At 41.6% G+C, this 18,885-nt stretch overlaps 1 protein-coding gene across 7 annotated transcripts in view; it reads right to left on the bottom strand.

The window, feature by feature from the left end:
* Positions 1-18,885, bottom strand: part of LOC127574151 (receptor-type tyrosine-protein phosphatase mu-like) — a 746,263-nt gene that overhangs the window by 559,412 nt on the left and 167,966 nt on the right. For all 7 annotated transcript variants that reach the window (XM_052022906.1, XM_052022912.1, XM_052022911.1 and 4 more), the window contains exon 2: positions 15,237-15,362. In XM_052022906.1, the coding sequence (XP_051878866.1) occupies positions 15,237-15,362 (126 nt within the window). The remainder of the gene's footprint in view (positions 1-15,236; positions 15,363-18,885) is intronic.

Consider the following 18,885-nt stretch of genomic DNA (forward strand, 5'->3'; position numbering starts at 1 on the left):
TATAGGTAAAATATAACATGCTGGAAGTACTCAACAGATCAGGCAGTGTCTGTGGAGAGAGAAGCAGAGTTAACATTTCAGGTCTGATGAAAAGTCATTGATCCGAAACACTAACTGGGCAGCCCAAAAATTGGAGCAATTAGCTCCAGTGAGATTAAGTACGAAGTGCTTGCTGCAGGTCCTTTGGTCCAAAAAAAGCTTCAAATTTTCCCCTCCCTTCCTAAAATTAACTTATTCCAGGGGATTGTGGTGATGCCTTTTCCAAGCATCCATTATTCCCAGGTAAAGCAACACATGGAATGTCAGTGAGTTTTCCAAATTGCTCAACTTCCCCCAGTCTTGCAACTTTACAAGATCCTGCACTTTCCTGTTTCTGCTCTCTCTCTCTCACTCTTTAAACCATTCCTTAGAACTTACTTCCTTGACTAAGTTTCTGGTCATCTGACTTGCTATTTCCCTATGTAATTAGGCATAAAATTTTGTTTCATAAGTGAACTGTGAAGAACCTCAGGATGTTTTACAAAATAAAAGATGCTTTATAAATAGAAGCATGTCTTGTTTTCGGATATTCTGACCTGAAGTTCACATGTGTACCAACAGAAGACAGGTCACTTTGGTAGATTATGTACCTCCACCCACCTCCCTCCCCCTCTTGTCCCCTCATCATGTTCCCTATCTAGTGGTGTTGAGTGCAACAGCTATACTGGTTGAGGAGAGACTAAGAATTAACCCCACTCTTACCTTTGTGCCATCTGGTAGTCAACTCTTCTTTCCCAAAACCTATCTGTAGAAAATATCTAAGCCTCGTCTATTTAGCTTGAAATCCTTTGAGGTGAAGCAGCAAAGCAATACAGCAAATCATATCAAAAATACAGAGAAATAATTCCCAAGCAACATTTAAATGGCATTTAGAACACTTAATGAGATTTTAAACCTTTTATCTGAATATAGTGGACATGCTTGCACAATTAAAAATCCATCTAAACCTGCCCAATTAATTTAAAAAGCCTCAGTGGTTGATTAATGGAGGTTAATAGAATTAACCTTCCATAGACTTAGACTTATAACCTTCTCCAGTTCTCATTAGATAGACTTTGTGTAGAGTTTTCTTAGTTTGAAACACATTATTTTCACTTAATTTTCAATGGAAATTGTCGTCCCAGGAGCTCCTCAGTTGACCAGTGTTACTGCCTGCATTCCCCATCAATTTGTATCACACCTAGCACTGCTAATTACTGATTTTGCTCAATGACACTCCTTCATGCCATTCTATACTTCCTTCTCCTGGCACTGTTTGACTCTCCACCTGGCCACCAATCACACCTTGATGCCAAATTATACCTCCACTACCATTAAATTGGCCCATAATTGTGTATAATTTATGTTTAATTTATGTTTTTCTTGTGAATGTTGCTTATCTGATGCTATGTGCCTGTGATGCTGCTGCAAGTAAGCTTTTCATTGCACCTGTGCACACATGTACTTGTGCAGATGACAATAAACTCGACTTTGATAATTACTCCACTGCAAATGTTTCCCCTGTCATCTCTTTTATACTTCTTCCCATTTCCTATGTTGTTGAATGTTCTTGTTTCATCAATAGGGGGGAAGAGAGGAGAGAACATTTTAAAAAGGCAGGAGAAAACATTTGTTATTTCAATAATATTTTGGTTTCCCCGAGTACCAACATTTCACTCAAGTGCCCATAATGCACATAAGTGCCTGGAAAGTGAGTGTGAGCAAGTTGTCCACCATTCAAGATAGATTTTTGGGCATTCAGGTAATCAAGGAACACAGGATCACAGCAGGAAAGTGATGTTGATGTAAAAGATCGGTCATGATTTTATTGAATGCCGGAGCAAGCACAAGGGGCCAAACAACCTACTCGCACTTTTATTCCGTGTTCTTCTGAGCTTATCATGTTCAGATAAAATCTCATTGCCAAGACATTCTGCCCTTGAGGTGGCTGCAGTAGAGATCACAAGATCATCACAAGATCACAAGACAAGGGAGCAGAAGCAGGCCATTCGGCCCATTGAGTCTGCTCCAAAGAAAAGGGGGAAAAAAGAAAAAAGAAATTATAAATGGGGGGGGGGGGGGAGATGTCTGCTCCATGAGCAGAAAACAAAACTATTCTAACACCAATTTCCAGCCTTATCCCCATATCCCTTGATACCTTGACTAATTAGATATCTATCTCCTCCTTAAACACCTCCAATGATCTGGCCTCCACTGCTGTACCTGGCAAGGAATTCCATAAATTCACTACCCTCTGGCTAAAGAAATTTCTCCTCATCTCTGTTTTAAACCTGTACCCTCTGATTCTAAGATTGCGCCCTCTGGTCCTGGACTCACCCACCAAGGGAAACAGCTTGGCCACATCTATTCTGTCCAGTCCTTGCAACATTTTAAATGTTTCTATGAGGTCCCTTCTCATTCTTCTGTCCTCCAGTGAGTACAGTCCAAGAGCCGACAAACACTCATCACATGTAAGCACTTTCATTCCAGAAATCATCCTCGTAAATCTCCTCTGAACCCTCTCCAACATCAGCACATCCTTCCTAAGATATGGGGCCCAAAACTGAGCACAGTATTCCAAATGAGGCCTCAATAGTGCGCCGTAGAGCCTCATCAACATTTCCTTACTTTTGTACACTATACCTCTCGAAATGAATGCCAACATAGCATTTGCTTTCCTTACCACCGATCTGACCTGGTGGTTGACCTTTAGGGTATCCTGCACGAGTACCCCTGTCCCTTTGTACTTCTGTACTTTTAATTTTCTCCCCTTCTAGATAATAATCTGCCCGTTTATTTCTGTTTCCAAAGTGTACAACTGCACATTTCTCAACATTGATTCTCATCTGCCATTTCCTTGCCCATTCTCCTAAACTATCTAGGTCTCTCTGCAACCTACCTGTCTCCTCAATACTCCCTACTCCTCCACCTATCTTGGTGTCATCTGCAAACTTAGCCACAAAACCATTTACTCCAAATCATTAACATACAGAGTAAAAAGAAGCGGCCCCAAACACCGACCCCTGCGGAACACCACTAGTAACTGGTAGCCAACCAGAACAGGATCCTTTTATTCCCACCCTTTGCTTTCTGCCTACCAGCCAATGCTCCACCCATTCTATTATCCTACCTGTAATTCCATGTCCTCTCATTTTAGTAATCAGCCTCTTGTGCAGCACCTTGTTGAAGGTCTTTTGAAAGTCTAACTACACAACATCTACAACCTCTCCCTTATCCACCCTACCTGAGATTTCCTCAAAAAACTCCAATAGGTTGGTCAGGCAATACTGACAATGAGACAGTCAATGAGACAGTCAGGTAATGAGACAGTCATCCATCTCCTTCAGGAATGTGTGTTGCCCACAGCTGGAAAGACATACCACAGATTTCGTGGAGGTTCACCCCAAAGAGCTACACGTTCTACCGGCTGTTCCCAAACACAGATAAACATCAACTGCTGCTGAAAGAATATCAGGTCAGAGACAGAACTTACAGACTGGCATATCCCTAGGTCTAGGGCTATGTGCTGAGAGGTAAAGGCTCAAAGGAAAAGGCCAATTTTAAGGCCCTCTTGCCATTACACCCTCTGAGGCTGAAATCTATGCAAGACCCCTCTGAATGTATGGTCATACTCTATGTAAAAGAAAAAAATGAATCGATGACATGCTAATGTAATGTGAGCCTTGTCCACAAGAGGAATGTTCTGCCCTGTACAGTGAGTAGTGATATATGAATAGACTGCATTATATATTTGCAATTTTTATGAATAAATATACTTAAAAAATGGAGCTCATCACATTCAATCCCAATTTTATACTAATTCAGTGTTTTTTCCAGGAAGATTCAACCTGCTGGAAGCACAGTAGAAATTCAGGAGCTGCCACTCATAGGCACTTCTACCCATCAATATTAAAATAATGAAGGCATATCCAAGTTTGAAGTTGTTTGCAAAACTTTGAGCAGGACTCCTCTAAGATATCTTTTTATTAGTCACATGTACATTGAAACACACAGTGAAATGCATCTTTTGCGTAGAGTGTTCTGGGGGCAGCCCGCAAGTGTCGCCACTCTTCCAGTGCCAACATAGCATGCCCACAACTTCCTAACCCATATGTCTTTGGAATGTGGGAGGAAACCAGAGCACCCGGAGGAAATCCACGCAGTCACGGGGAGAATGTACAAACTCCTTACAGACAGCGGCGGGAATTGAACCCGGGTCGCTGGCGCTGTGATAGCATTACAATGGCAATCAGGAGTAACAACACTAGCTAATTATTTTCTCTGCCCTCCCGTGCCTGGAGATTCTAAGGACAGAATGAAGATCCTCTGAAATCAACTAATTCAACACAGGGCATAGATCAAACTTGCGACTTTCTCAACACCATGAAGTTCAGTCACTTGGCAAGTGTTGTGTTTACCTGTTGAGCATTTTGCAGTTGTCTTTTTGGCTTTGAATGAAAATTTTTATCTCTATTTTTCAATTTACATCATTTTTTCACAAGCTTATAAACCTCACCATTTGTAACACAGGTCTAGGCATGTCCAGGCAGTGAGTAGTATCATGCCGTACATATTCAGATCTAAAAGAGCAGCCTTCGTCCAGGAGCTGCTAATGTTGCTTGCTAAACTTATTTAACTCATGATGTAATCAAGTCAAGGGCTAAGTCAAATGCGAAACAGTTGAAGGGATTCAAATTGTTAGGCTGATGGCGTGAAAGGAAAAGATGAAAAGTAGTTTACAAGGGATACGTCCATCAAGAGCAATAACCCATCCATAGGAGGTTAATTACCCTCAACAGTTAAAGACTTCTCATTGCATTACTCAAATATTGGAGCACAACCAAATAGCGGCCCTTACTATGCCACCATGAACCATGCCTCTTCAGTCCTCAGGGGACCTGGTAAATGAGCTGATTTACAGTAATATGCTTATCCAGGTAATATGGGAATGTTAATTACAATACAGAGCATTATCCTTTGTGGCAATTGTTACCCCTCATCTCAAGAAGGCACCAACTCTTGCAGAAGTATCTCATGTAGGTACGACAAATCAATCTGCTGGAGGAACTCACCAGGTCGAGCAGCATCTGTGGCAGGAAAGGAATTAATATTTCAGATCGAAACCCTGCATCAGGACTGGCTCAGTGTTTTGACCTGAAACGTCGATAACTCCTTTCCTCCCGCAGATGCTGCTCGACCCGCTGAGCTCCTCCAGCAGATTGTTTATTGCTCCAGATTTCAGCATCTGCAGTCTCTTGTGTCTCTTATCTCATGTAAATATGCAACTCAGAAAAGATTTGTCAAGCCATTTAACTCAGAGGAGGGTGTCACCAGCATCCACAGTTTCAACAGATAGCTATTGGAACAGTGGCTTTCTGTCATTTCCTTTCTCCATTAAAATAGAAAATTTGATCTCAATTACAACACCTCAGTAAACCATCCAATGGTGTGAGATCATTGACATGAATTGTTACCAGTATTTCTCTCTCTGAAGATGCTGCCTGACCTGCTGAGCATTTCCATCACTTGTTTTTATTTCAGATTTTCATCATCCATGGTATTTTACTTTTACGATCCCATAACATTAGTCAGGGCAACCTTTTGCAGAACAGCACACAAGTTATCTGTTGTCCCCACCAATTTTTTTTCCCCTCAGAGTCATAGAGCAACACAGCACGGATACAGACTCTTCGGCCCAATGAGTCCATGCTGACCACAGTGGCCACCCGGCTAGTCCCAATTTCCTGCATTCAGCCCATATCCCTCCAAGCCCTGCCCCTCCATGTACCTATCCAAGTGCTTCTTAAATGATACTATTGTAGCTGCCTCAACCACTTCCTCTGGCAGCTCGTTCCATATATTCACCACCTTCTGTGTGGAAAAAGTTGCCCCTCAGGTCCCTTTTAAATCTTTCCCTTCTCAATCAACATCACCAAAATTAATTATCTAATTGTTATTGCCCTGCCATCTGAGGGAGTTTACTGTACGTTCTGTCACGAAAACAGTGCAATTCTGTTGTACTGTTAAATCCAAGCTAGTAAGAAATGTTTCTCACATCATCATGAAGCTTCTGTGTCACTGTGAGATCCACCATCTCAAAGAAACTTCATGCAAGAGAATCTGGAAGGCTATGCATCAAACACAGAGACTTCTGTACTCTTGTTTCTGATGTACATCCCTGGATAGCTAGCCCCACTAAATTTGCCCAGTAGAGACAAGCAGAGGGAGCACAACACAAAGTCGTAATTATTTATTCATCAAAGCCCTTCTAAAAAGCTTCCAGAAGCACCACATTCAATATATTGATGGTCATTTTTCTCTCTCAGATTTAACTTAGGTACTATAACTTAAGATGCCTTTAAGACAACTTCTTTTTCCAGCCATTAATGGAGCCTCTGTTCATTCTGATACACTCGAATGCTTCTCCTGCAACATTTTACCCTTTTATTTCTTAATTTCCCCCAAGGTTTCTTCTTATTGTAACAGTTGCAGAGTACAATTTTTGTAGCAATTGGCAATTTTTGGGTACTTTGGTCAAGCTGCCATTGACAGTGCTGGCTGGTTACTTGACGATGGAAGCTTCGTGAAGTGAAAGCCATCATCCACCTTGAGGCAAACCAAACCATGAATGACCCCGTCTCCACCTAATTTCTCTCACAAAGAGTATCCTTAACATTAATTATTGTCATTTAGGTGAAAGGCTGGGTCGTCTGGCTAGACTTGATGACTCACTCATAATAGAAAACATACTATTAACTTCATCATCACATTTGGTGGATTCTACGACAGTTTACTCCCCAAACAGTAAAGGTAAAAGTAGCCCATAATATGTTTTCTATGAGGGGCTTTTCTTCCCCATTGACCACACTGCTATGCCCAACTGCAGCAACCCCTTCTGCACAGCTAATGTACAACAGGCAGAGTTAGATGGAGGTGATGGAGGAGAAACCTTTCATGACCTATATGGCTTCATTCCATCCACTTTCCTCTTTTTTTATTAATTGGATTGAATTCTGTCCCATTATATTAGTTAAATAACCTGAGCTCTGGAACCATCTTTAGATTGGTCGTAAAGGCCCCATTTTGTACCTTGCATTCCAATTTCTTATTCAATCTAACGACACAAGTTCCCAAATTCCATAGCCAAAGACATATTTCCCAAGCAATACGTTCAGCTTCAACTCCTCAATAAACCAGTGAAGTTGGCGTTTTTGATTTTTGATCTTCTAAAACACCGAGGTAAACCAAGTCTCCCTGGGGATTTGGAGAGCAACATGTAGTCACCCAATGGGCTTGAGCCAAGTCAAATTGATTCAAACTACTTTTGAAGTGGTTTTAATTGAAAACTGCTTTTCAATTTGTTCTGGGTCATTTTGACCCAAGATACACAGTCTCCATGGTGCTGAAGCTACAAGCCTAGTTACCAATGGATTCTAAGCTCTTTTCTCTCTGGAGTAATACTAACAATACAAAAAGGTACAAACCAGAAGAAATACAACAGAACAAGCAGAGGAGAAACATGTTACTTCAGTGGCTTGCTAATGGCACTTTCCATTAGTTTTGCAGCAGACAACAACCCAATAATGGCTTGTCCAATTGGCCATATTGCTTAAGTGTGTATAACCCATCCTAGGACAACAGTAATTACCCAAGCATTACCTCAGCAGTAGGGGTCAGTAATGAGCAACCACTATCAGAATCAAGATCAGGTTTATTATCACTGTCTTATATGATGTGAAATTTGTTGTTCTGCAGCAGCAGTACAGTGCAACAACATAAAACTACTCTAAACTACAAAATAAATAAGAAGTACAAAACAAAAGGAATAATGAGGTCGCATTCATGGACCATTCAGAAATCTGATGACAGAGGGGAAGAAGCTGTTCCTGAATTGCTGTGTGTGGGTCTTCAGGCTCCTGTCCCTTATGGTAGTAATGAGAAGAGGGCATGTCCTGGATGGTGAGGGTCGTAAAGGATGGATGCCGCCTTCTTGAGGCACCGCCTCTTGAAGATGTCCTCAGTGGTGGGGAGAGTTGTGCCCGTGATGGAGCTGGCTGAGTCAACAACCCTCTGCAGCCTCTTGTGATCCTGTGCATTGGATCCTCCATACCAGGCTGTGGTGCAACCAATCAGAATGCTCTCCACCGTACAACCGTAAAAATTTAGAGTCTTTGGTGACATACCAAATCTCCTCAAACTCCTAACGAAGTAGAGCCATTGGCGTGCCTTCTTCGTGATTGCATTAATGTGTTGGGCCCTGATCAGATCCTTGGAGATGTTGATGCCCAGCAACTTGAAGCTGCTCACCCTTCAATGAAGACTGGTGTGTGTTCTCCTGACTTCCCCTTCCTGAAGTCCACAATCAATTCCTTGGTCTTGTTGATGTTGAGTGCGAGGTTGTTGTTGCAACACCACTCAACCAGCCGATCTATCTCACTCCTGTATGCCACCTCACTGCCATCTGAGATTTTACCCACAACAATGTTGTCACCTGTGAATTTACAAATGGTTTTTGAGCTGTGCCTAGCCACACAGTCATGAGGGTAGAGAGAATAGAGCAGTGGGCTAAGCACGCATCCATGAGGTGTGCCTGTGTTGATTGTCAGCGAGGAGGAGATGTTATCACTGATCTGTACTGACTGTGGTCTTCTGATGAGGGAGTTGAGGATTCAGTTGCACAGGGAGGTACAGAGGCCCAGGTTTAGAAGCCTGGTGAGTAGTACTGAGGGGATGATGGTATTGAACACCGAGCTGTAATGCTGTGATCTAGGTGCTCTAAAGCAGAGTGAAGAGCCAGTGAGATTGCGTCCACTGTAGACCTGTTGCAGCATTAGGCGAATTGCAGCAGGTCCAGGTCCTTGCTCAGGCAGGAGTTAATTCTAGCACTAATCAACCTCTTGAAGTACTTAATTACAGTAGATGTGAGTGCTACCAGTCGATAGTCATTGAGGCAGCTCACCTTGGTCTTCTTGGGCAATAGTCTGATTCCTGCCCTTTTGAAACAGGTTGGTAACTCAGACCGCAGCAGTGAGAGGTTGAAGATGTCCTTGAACACTCCTGCCAGTTGGTTGGCATGGATTTTCAGTACTCAGCCAGGTACACCATCAGTGTACCTTTATTGAGAGGTATCATTGAGGAATCCTGAAGGTTCAGTAAACATTGAAGAATTTACTCACTAAACCAGAGGTCCTTAAGCACAAAACTCCACTCAGCCAACATCCAGAAAAGTTATTTTTCTCAATCCTTAGAATGCTTGAATGTTGGCCAAAAAAAATGGACATTTCATTTACAGAGAAAAAATGAATGAGAAAATTTCTGAATGCAAATGGAGGGAAGTTAACACATCTCATTAAGTGACAGAGATCTCCACTAGGAAGATGTTTTTAAGGTATGCTCATAGCACAGAGTTCTGAAAGAACAACATCCTCTCGAACACTAAGCCCAGAATGCCTCAGAAATCAAAAACACAGTTGAGCAGAATTTAAAGGGCAGAAATTAGACAAACAGTTCAGCTCTGTGCAGACAAGAGACAACCCAATCAATTATTTAAATCACAATCCAATTAAATGGACTGGGGTAACTACTGTGTAAATGTTTTAAGGTGTTCAAAACTGCATTAATGATGTGCAAAATAAAATTGTAACCTGATCCTTCATTCCCTATCTTCTACCTACCCATTCTAGTCCTGCCACCTAATCAGTACTTTTGTGGATATTGGACAGGAATTCTCACTGGAATTATCCTCATTCATTCTTTCTAACCTGGTAATTGAAAGCATTTCCATTTGCAAGTAACGTCATGTGTAAGAAACAAGCAGGACTTAAAGTTTGTCTTTTTTTCTGCAAAACATCAAAACTCCAGGACTCTCTATGCCACTCTGTCTTTTCTCGCTCAGATTATCTATTCGACATCAAAACTTGAACTAGATGTGGTTTAGTTAAGATTACTGTCGATCCTCATCTTCTCCCCACCTCGTCACAACCTTAGATGTACCATTGGTCATGATCCTGCTAAGTGAAACTGTAACCAGTTTTCCCCCCTCTAGGTGAATTGGTCTCTATGGATTTTTCATGCAGCCCCAAAGCTCTCAACTAAAAATCCCTTTCCCCTCAGCCAGACTTGATCTTTCAAAGTATTCCTTTGAACTTCAAGTTCACTGCATCCCACTCAACCTTTTCAGTCTGAGATACTGTTTTGAACAACATACCTTCAGAGCATTATTAATTTACATTTCTCTTCACAATGATATCCTTAAATTAATAATGGTGACATTTTGTAAATAACTGGATACAAGTCAATTACTGAGCAAAGAAACTCAGGGAGTATCAATGTTCTGGATTACAATTTACAACTGGATTAAAAGCTCAGAAACCCAGTAAGTGAGAAAGTGAGTGTAACAATCAAAACAATGTGCACATGGCTACATAAAAGCTGTCTGGGGAAAGGTTGTAGTAAGAGGGGTTGTAGTAAGGGATGCATCCACTGGCGATATTAACTGTGCCTTCCCTTTGGACATGAGCATCCCTCAGTGTTATTCCATTCTGGGGGAGTTAGTCCATAGCTTCGAGCTGACTGGGCAGTTTTCCCAGTTCAATACCATTGGTCTTTCCCTGATATTATCAGCTGAATTGGCAATCAAAGGCACCCTCAAAAAAAGGCAAGAATAGCTGGCCGAAGGTTAAGTAGAGGTTAAGTCAAGTAAGTGTAGCAGCAAAGTCAGGCAAAGCCAGGATAATGAACATAGTTTGAAGTGTATTTATTTTATAAGAGATCAAAACACACAGTGAAATGCATCTTTTGTGTAGAGTGTTCTGGGGGCAGCCCACAAGTGTTGCCACACTTCTGGCGCCAACATAGTATGCTAACAGCTTCCTAACCCGTACACCTTTGGAATGTGGGAGGGAACCGGAGCACCGGAGGAAACCCACACAGACACGGGGAGAACATACAAACTCCTTACAGACAGCAGCTGGAATTGAACCTGGGTCACTGGAGCTGTAATAGTGTTACACTAACCACTACACTACCGTGCCTTTAAAGCAAGGAGTACAATGGGTAAGGCAAATGAATTTAGAATCTGGATTAGTTTAAGATAGGCTTAAGATCCAAGGTGAGAGATTTAAAAGGGACATCAAGGGCAGCTTCTTCATGCAAAGGGTGGTGCATGTTTGGAATGAGCTGCCAGAAATAGTGGTTGAGGCGGGCACATTAGCAACATTTAAAAGCCATCCAGATAAGTGCCTGGATAGGAGAAGTTTAGAGGGCCATGGGTCAAACCTGGGCAGATGGGACTAGCTCGCTGGGCAACACAGTTGGTCTGGACCAGTTGGGCTGAAGGGCCTGATTTCATATTGTATGACTCCAGTATATGGAACTATGATATCGTAGCCATCATAGAAACTCGGTTGTGAGAGAAGCAAGACTGGAAATTCAATATTCCAGGGTACAGATGTTTTAGATGTGTCAGAGAGGGATGTAAAAGGGGACAGGTGATTACTGATTAGAGAGAATGTTACAGCTGCCCCAAGAGAGAACAACTTGAAGGGCTCATCCAGTGAAATCATATAAGTAGAACTCAGGGACAAGAAAGGTGCAATCACTATGATGGGATTATACTATAGGCTTCCCAATAACCAACAGAAGCTGGAGGAACAGATATGTAGGCAGATCATGGAAACACGTAAAAACAACAGGGCTATTGCAGTGGATTATTTTAACTTCCTGCTTTAACTTCCCAAAATGCATCACTTCACACTCGTCCGAGTTAAATTCCATCTGCCCTTCCTTGGCCCACTTTCCCAGTTGATCTAGATCCTGTTGCAACTTTAGACAGCCTTCTTCACTCTCCACTGCACCACCAATTTTAGTGTCATCTGAAAACTTACTGATCATGCCACCTTCATTCTTATCCAAATTTTCAACGTACATGACAAACAGAGCACCCAGAACTGATCCCTGTGGCACACCACTGGTCACATGCCTCCATCTGAGAAACAACCCTCCACTACCACCCTCTGCCTCCAATCACCAAGTCAATTTTGTATCCAATTGCTAATACAACCTGGATCCCATGTGTTCTAACTTTCCAGACCAGCCTACCACACGGGACCTTGTCAAAGGCCTTGTTAAAGTCCATGCGGACAACATCCACCACCCTGCTCCCATCAATCCACTTGGTCTTCAGATAAACTCAAATGAATTCATGAGACATGATTTCTCATACACAAAGCCTTGCTGACTATCCCTAATCAGTCCATGCTTGTCCAAATGCAAATAAATCCTGTCCCTCAGAATCCCTTCCAATAAATTTCACATCACTGACGTAAGGCTCACCAACCTGTAGTTCCCTGGCTTATCCTGCTGCCCTTCTTCAATAAAGGCACAACATTAACTATCCTCCAGTCTTCCGGTACCTCACCCGTGACTAAAAAAGACACAAAAATCTCTGCTAAGGCCCCGACAATCTCTTCCCTCGCTTTTTATAACATCCTATGATACACCTGGTCAGGCTCTGGGGATTTATCCACCTTTATGCATTTCAGGACCTCCAACATCTCCTCCTTTGTAATGTTGATATGCCCCAGAGTATCACTGTTGCCTCCCCTGAACTCAGTAGCTTCCATGTACTTCTCCATGAGTAAATACACACAAGAAGTATTCATTCATAGGGCAGGCACGGTAGTGTAGCAGTTAGTGTAAGGCTTTACAGTGCCAGCGACCCGGGTTCAATTCCCGCTGCTGTCTGTAAGGAGTTTGTATGTTCTCCCCACGTCTGTATGGGTTTCCTCCGGGTGCTCTGGTTTCCTCCCACGTTCCAAAGACGTACGGGTTAGGGAGTTATGGGCATGCTACACTGGCGCCGGAAGCGCGGCAACACTTGCGGGCTGCCCTCAGAACACTCTATGCAAAAAGATGCATTTCACTGTGTGTTTCGATGTACATGACTAATAAAGATACCCTATCTTATTTAAGACCTCCCCCATTCCCTGCAGTTCCACACATAGATCACCACACTGACCTCTAAGGGAACCAACACTCTCCATGGCTACCCTTTTGGTCTTAATATACTTACAGGGTCTTTTAGGATTCTCCTTTCTTGTCTGCTACAGATATCTCATGGCCCCATCAGAGGAAGTGGGTGAGGTCCTTTTACTTGTGAGGGTGTGGTTTAATTTGACATCATGGTCAACACAGATACGGTGGGTCTATCTTTCAATGTTTAAAGTTGTTGGTTTTACTAGACTGTCTCGCAAGGCTTAAGATAAATGAGTAATGTAAACAGCACAATTAACAAGGAATGGACTCACCAGAAAAATATCTGGGGACATTCCAGCTTTACAATACTGATTGTACTGATAGAGGCTTCCACATATGATTTAGACCTCTGCCTTTACAGCCACAATTTGGCATGTATTCATAAAGTGACAGCATTCTCTCGCAATGGTACTTACTGACACACCACAAATCCCAGTCACGCTGCTCTCGTTTCACTATGTGCAAATTAAACAAAACGTCCACGCCACATGATCTTTACTCTGAAATGAATTTCATATCGGACCAAAACAGAATAAATGTGCCCAAATGGTACAAGTTATAGCTTATTTGTAATGCCTGCAAATGACGTGAGATTCATTCTTACATATTGGAATGATAAATGCTGGGGACACAAGAGTCTGCAGACGCTGGAATCTGGAGCAAGCAACAAACTGCTGGAGGAGCTCAGTGGGTCAGGCAGCATCTGTGGAGGCAAAGGGATAGTCGACGTTTTGGGTCGAGAAACTGATGCAGGGTCTCGACCCAAAACGTTGACTATCCCTTTGCCTCCACAGATGCTGCCTGACCCGCTGAGTTCCTCCAGCAGCTTGTTTCTTGCTGCTAATAAATCTTGGAGCAATGGGCAATATACAAACTCAAGGGAAGGGCACATGTGAAAAATGCATCATGTCCGTTTGTTTGAGATGCACCAGTCTATATGGATGGGCTATGCAGTCATTTATGACATGCTTGTGACTGTCAGCAGCAGCATTGCAAACATACATAGGGCCAAGATTTAGGGCCCAAACCAAAATACAACAACAAACTGACTTGATCGGTCTAGAAACTACTCTTAATAAAATTGTCCTTGTTAGCTTTGCACATGGCTGTTTCTGAGCTGATTCTGTGATTCATATGTAATTTGACTATGGAAGACATTACAAACCTTACACAAATGGGAACCTTGTGACAGCACAAATTCGCTCTCCATCTCTTGAGGACAGAATTAATCATTATTTTTAAACTGTAGCTAATTATTTTGGGTCAGGACACACCTCATGGTTCAGTTAGCTTGCTCCAATTTTGTTGCCTGCTCTCCAGAAGGCTCTGATCTTGCTGGAAATACAGAACTATCACACCATTTATCCCACCACACCAAATCTTACAGGAAGCCCAGACAAGAAGTGCAAGTTAATTATTTAAAACAAAAAGTATTTGATAGATAGTCAAACTGAATCTTATCAAGACCCCTTGTCCACATCACACACTTACTGAACAAGAATCAACATGGACTATATTCAGTAATACCAAAACAACCAGCTAGGTTGAGATAAAGTAACTATTCTCAGTCCAAGTTACCAACTGACTAGGATCATCTTGGAATCATTGGACAGGGTTTTTCATTGGTAATAACAGCAGAACTATTGGCATTTGCTACTATTGCACAGAGATGTCTACCTCAATATAGAAATTCCAAGATGCTCTCAGTAATTCAGCCAAAGGATGTTGTGTATGTGTCCTTTGCTGATGGAATCAGGGAAATCTTTTCAACTGATGAAAAGATGAAAATATTTATGAACCAGTCTCAGTGATGGTGGAGGCAGAACCCCTCACATTTAAAAATGAGCACTGGAAGAGGTCAGTCACGTATTGAGAGATAGGGAGCAATCCATTGTTATTCAGCACAGTCATTCTGGGCTGAACAACCTCCTTCTGTGCCATTAGTTTCTATGATTCTGAAGAGGCTCATGTAAAGCACATACGAATGAAATAAGATAATCAAGTAACAACATGAAAAGAAGTAACATTCCCATTTAACTTCACAGCAGCAAAAGTTATATTCACCAGCATGGGGTTCAAATAAATGGAGTTTTTATCACTTGAATATCAAGAAGTAGAAACTAAGTCATGTATCTGAACATTAACTTAAAATTTATCTCTACGTTTCCAATAATGAAACAAACCTGTTGGTATCCATGGATCCATAAAAGGCTTCACTATTGTGTTTACTTGATCCCAGTCAAGGTCGCTGTCTTCAAGCCTTTGGCTGTACCCACAAACACTGAACGGTTCGTCAAAGGAGCAGCTTCCTGCAGAACCAAAAGGAAAGAAAAATGAACAAAAAGAAATCCATTTCAATTTAGAAAGCATTCATTCATATCTTTTTAGTCAGAGATTTTTTAATTAAAATTCCTTTTGATGAAATGACTAGGCAGCCCTTCCTTCACTCTGAATAGTCTGCTAAACTGGAATACAACAAAAGTCATCTTTAATGCATTGCCTCAAATAAGAAGACCAATCTTCACACTTTTCAACGTACAGGATTTTCAAGGCCATTGAGATCCTGTCTCAATTAATTTTATGAAACACAGGAGCTGAGTAAAAAGTTATTACATTTTTTAAATAGGATTAGCCAAGACGTGATGTTTATCCATAAAGTGTGAGGATTCATTCTTACTTTCCAATCTCTTGCTGTGTTATTTTTGAATTTGTGTCAGTCAACAACACTGAAGCAATAAGGGCAGATCAGAAGGGAGGGTTGGAAAAAGATGTTAAACAGCTACATCACTGGTGAAAGGTGTTCTGATCCAAGTCATTGACCTGGACGGTTATCTCTGTTTCTGTCTTCATTGATGCAGTCTTGCCTGCTCGGTACTTCCAACATTCTGGTTTTACTTCAGATTTCCAGCAGCTGCAGTGTTGAGCTTTTATGCTGCCAGTTCACTCATGGGTCCTGGATTTAAAGATATCCCAGCCTGTTTGAAGGTACAGCATTTCCTCTTCTCCTCCAATGTGGATTATACAGATATTTGGTGAAATGAATCTAGAAGACTAAATACAGAGGCTTAAGGACAAAGCTACAGACAGTGGTGGATCAGTTGGCACTGAAGGGCTTAATACATTCTTAAGCTGCCAAGTGTGCACTAAAAAGGAAGTATTTTCTTCTAGCTTTAGTTAACTTGCAGGAATGTGAGAGGTTTTCCTCACTGCATTGTCTTAGATCTCAAATTTGTTACAGCTGAGCAAGAATAATCAATTCTAAACCATCAGTTAACCTACTTAATGGACAGATAAGTGTTACTTATTGAAGAGATGTAAGGGCTAACAAGCCTTATTTCAAGGAAAAGGCTGAAATATGCAATATGGATCACTGTCAGTTATCACTGTCTTCTCCAGTACATATAGGTATGGATATTACCATATATGGGCACAAATGGTGACTACGCATCAAATTTGACCTGGGCAACACAGTTAGTAGAGTGGCTGACTTACAGCTCCAGCAGTCAGGGTTCAGTCCTGACCTCCAATGCGGTCTGTGTGGAGTTTGCACATTGTTCATGTGAGTGTGTGGGTGCTCCAGTTTCCTCCCTCATCCCAAAGGAGTGTGGCTCGGTAGATTAATTGGCTACTGCCCCTACTGTATAGGTGAGTGGTAGAATCGAGAGGGAAGTTGAGGGGAATGTGGGGAGAATGAAATTCGACTGGTGTAAAATTGGGTTCTTGATGGTAGGGCAGAATTGATGGGCCAAAAGGCCTGTTTCTATGCTGTATGAACTATGACCTTAAAAATTCCATACACCAGTATTGTTAAACTTAATTTAAGTAGTATCATAGGTTCAGGGCTATTATTACAGGCGGTAGTAATACCCCTGAAACTAGTAGCCCTATTACTTTATCAGCAGGTCTACAAGTGACCTTCAGGCTACAGTCCAACCCTCAGAATAAGTAAAACACTAGCAATTACTAGATGTATTTAACTTGTTTTGTTGAATGAATTAGATTATTGTTGGCCAAATGATGATAGAAGCACCCAAAGGTTCACAAGAAACTGACCAAGGAAACCAAGGCCATTAATCAAATTAAACAGTGCTAATTGGTAGGAAAGACCAGTAAAATTCCAAGCAAAATTGAGGCAACCTTGCAGGATTATTCTGCAGCACATCCTACCAAAATGGAACCACGTAGAAGCAGTAAATAGGAAAAAAAATAACATGACAGAATAACGGTCTCTGAGATAAGTTCAATAAAAACAGTTTGAATAGAAGGAAATTAATGATGTGCAAGAATTAAGTAAACCTTCTTGTTAGACATAAACTGCTACTTAGCAATCACTTCACAACCAAAGGATCTGTTCATGCATTAATATGTTGGAAATATTTACTCCTGAGGATGTGTGGGAGTATGGGCAAAAGTTAATGTGCACTCAATTTGTTAACATTTAAACCATTTAAATGATGCTTTTCATGTGCCCGACAACTTGTACGGGCAAGCAGTTCCTTCATGCTCTTCAATCCAAAATATGATATGGTCTGCAAAGTATCAGGTGCACCATACTTTAGGAAACGTATTGTGCCCCACTACATTTGGATGCACCACGGCAACACTTACAGGCAGTTGTTGAAACCAGCACAACATCTTGAATCAAATCACAAATTAATTCAGCAAGTAAACCAAATGGTTAAAGTGCATTTGATTGGTTAATATTTTCAGATGGTTCAATAACAAAAGTGAAATTCACTTTGATAATACTCTCGGCCCTATCAATAATATCCAATGATATCAGCTAATAGATATTAGCTCATATTGGCCCAGCACATAGATGCAATCACAAGGAAGGTGCGCCAGCGTCTTTACTTTCTGAGGAGGTTCCGCTTGTCACCATACACTTTAACAAACTTCTCCAGAAAGTATCCTGACTGGTTGAATCATAGTCTTGTCCAGCAATTCAAATGCACAGGAACGTAAGAAGCTGCAGAGAGTAGTGGACTCTATCCAATACATCACGGGCACATCCATCCCCACCATCAGTGGTATCCACCAGAGGCGCTGCCTCAAGAAGGCAATATCTATCATCAAAGATCCCCACTATCCTGGCCATGCCATCTTCTCGCAGCTACCATCAGGCAGAAGGTACAGAAGCCTGAAGTCCCACACCAACACATTCAAGAACAGCTATTTCCCTTCAACCATTTGGTTCACAAACCTAATCACTACAGTTTAGCAACATCATGACCACTTTGATCACTTTGCACTAAAATTAACTTTGTTTTTTTTTGTTCTAATTGTGTTCTTTCTTGTAAAATTGTGTATAATTTATGTTTAATTTGTTCTTCTTGTGAATGCTGCTTATCTGATGCTAAGTGCCCGTGATGCTGCTGCAAGTAAGTTTTTCATTGCATCCGTGCACACGTGTATTTGTGCATATAATAAACTTGACTTTGACTTTGTGCTTGTCTTTAAGTTCACAAAACCACTGGAAAACTATATGTAATGATAATTGTTTAAAACCTATTATACTTGCAAAATGATCTACTGTTTTTGCTATTGAGCAGGCACAACATAGAGCATTAACATGGACTATCAAGTCCACTTAATCACCACAGTCTAAGCTAATATTGTCTAACTCCATTGCTATGTTGACCAATTGGCCAGTGTGCACTTGGACCGCTGTTTGAGGCAGATGGTACTTATGTCAGTTATGTACCTAAGGCAGATGACTGGCAATGTGATGATGGTGCCCTGCAATGGTGTGGGGAAGAACCCAAGTTCAAGCAGCAAACTTTCCCGAAGTACCTATAGGCTCAAATCAGCAGATGAAGGTTGGAGCACGTG

The sequence above is a fragment of the Pristis pectinata genome, chromosome 9 (genome assembly GCF_009764475.1).
Source record: "Pristis pectinata isolate sPriPec2 chromosome 9, sPriPec2.1.pri, whole genome shotgun sequence".
Lineage (NCBI taxonomy): Eukaryota > Metazoa > Chordata > Chondrichthyes > Rhinopristiformes > Pristidae > Pristis > Pristis pectinata.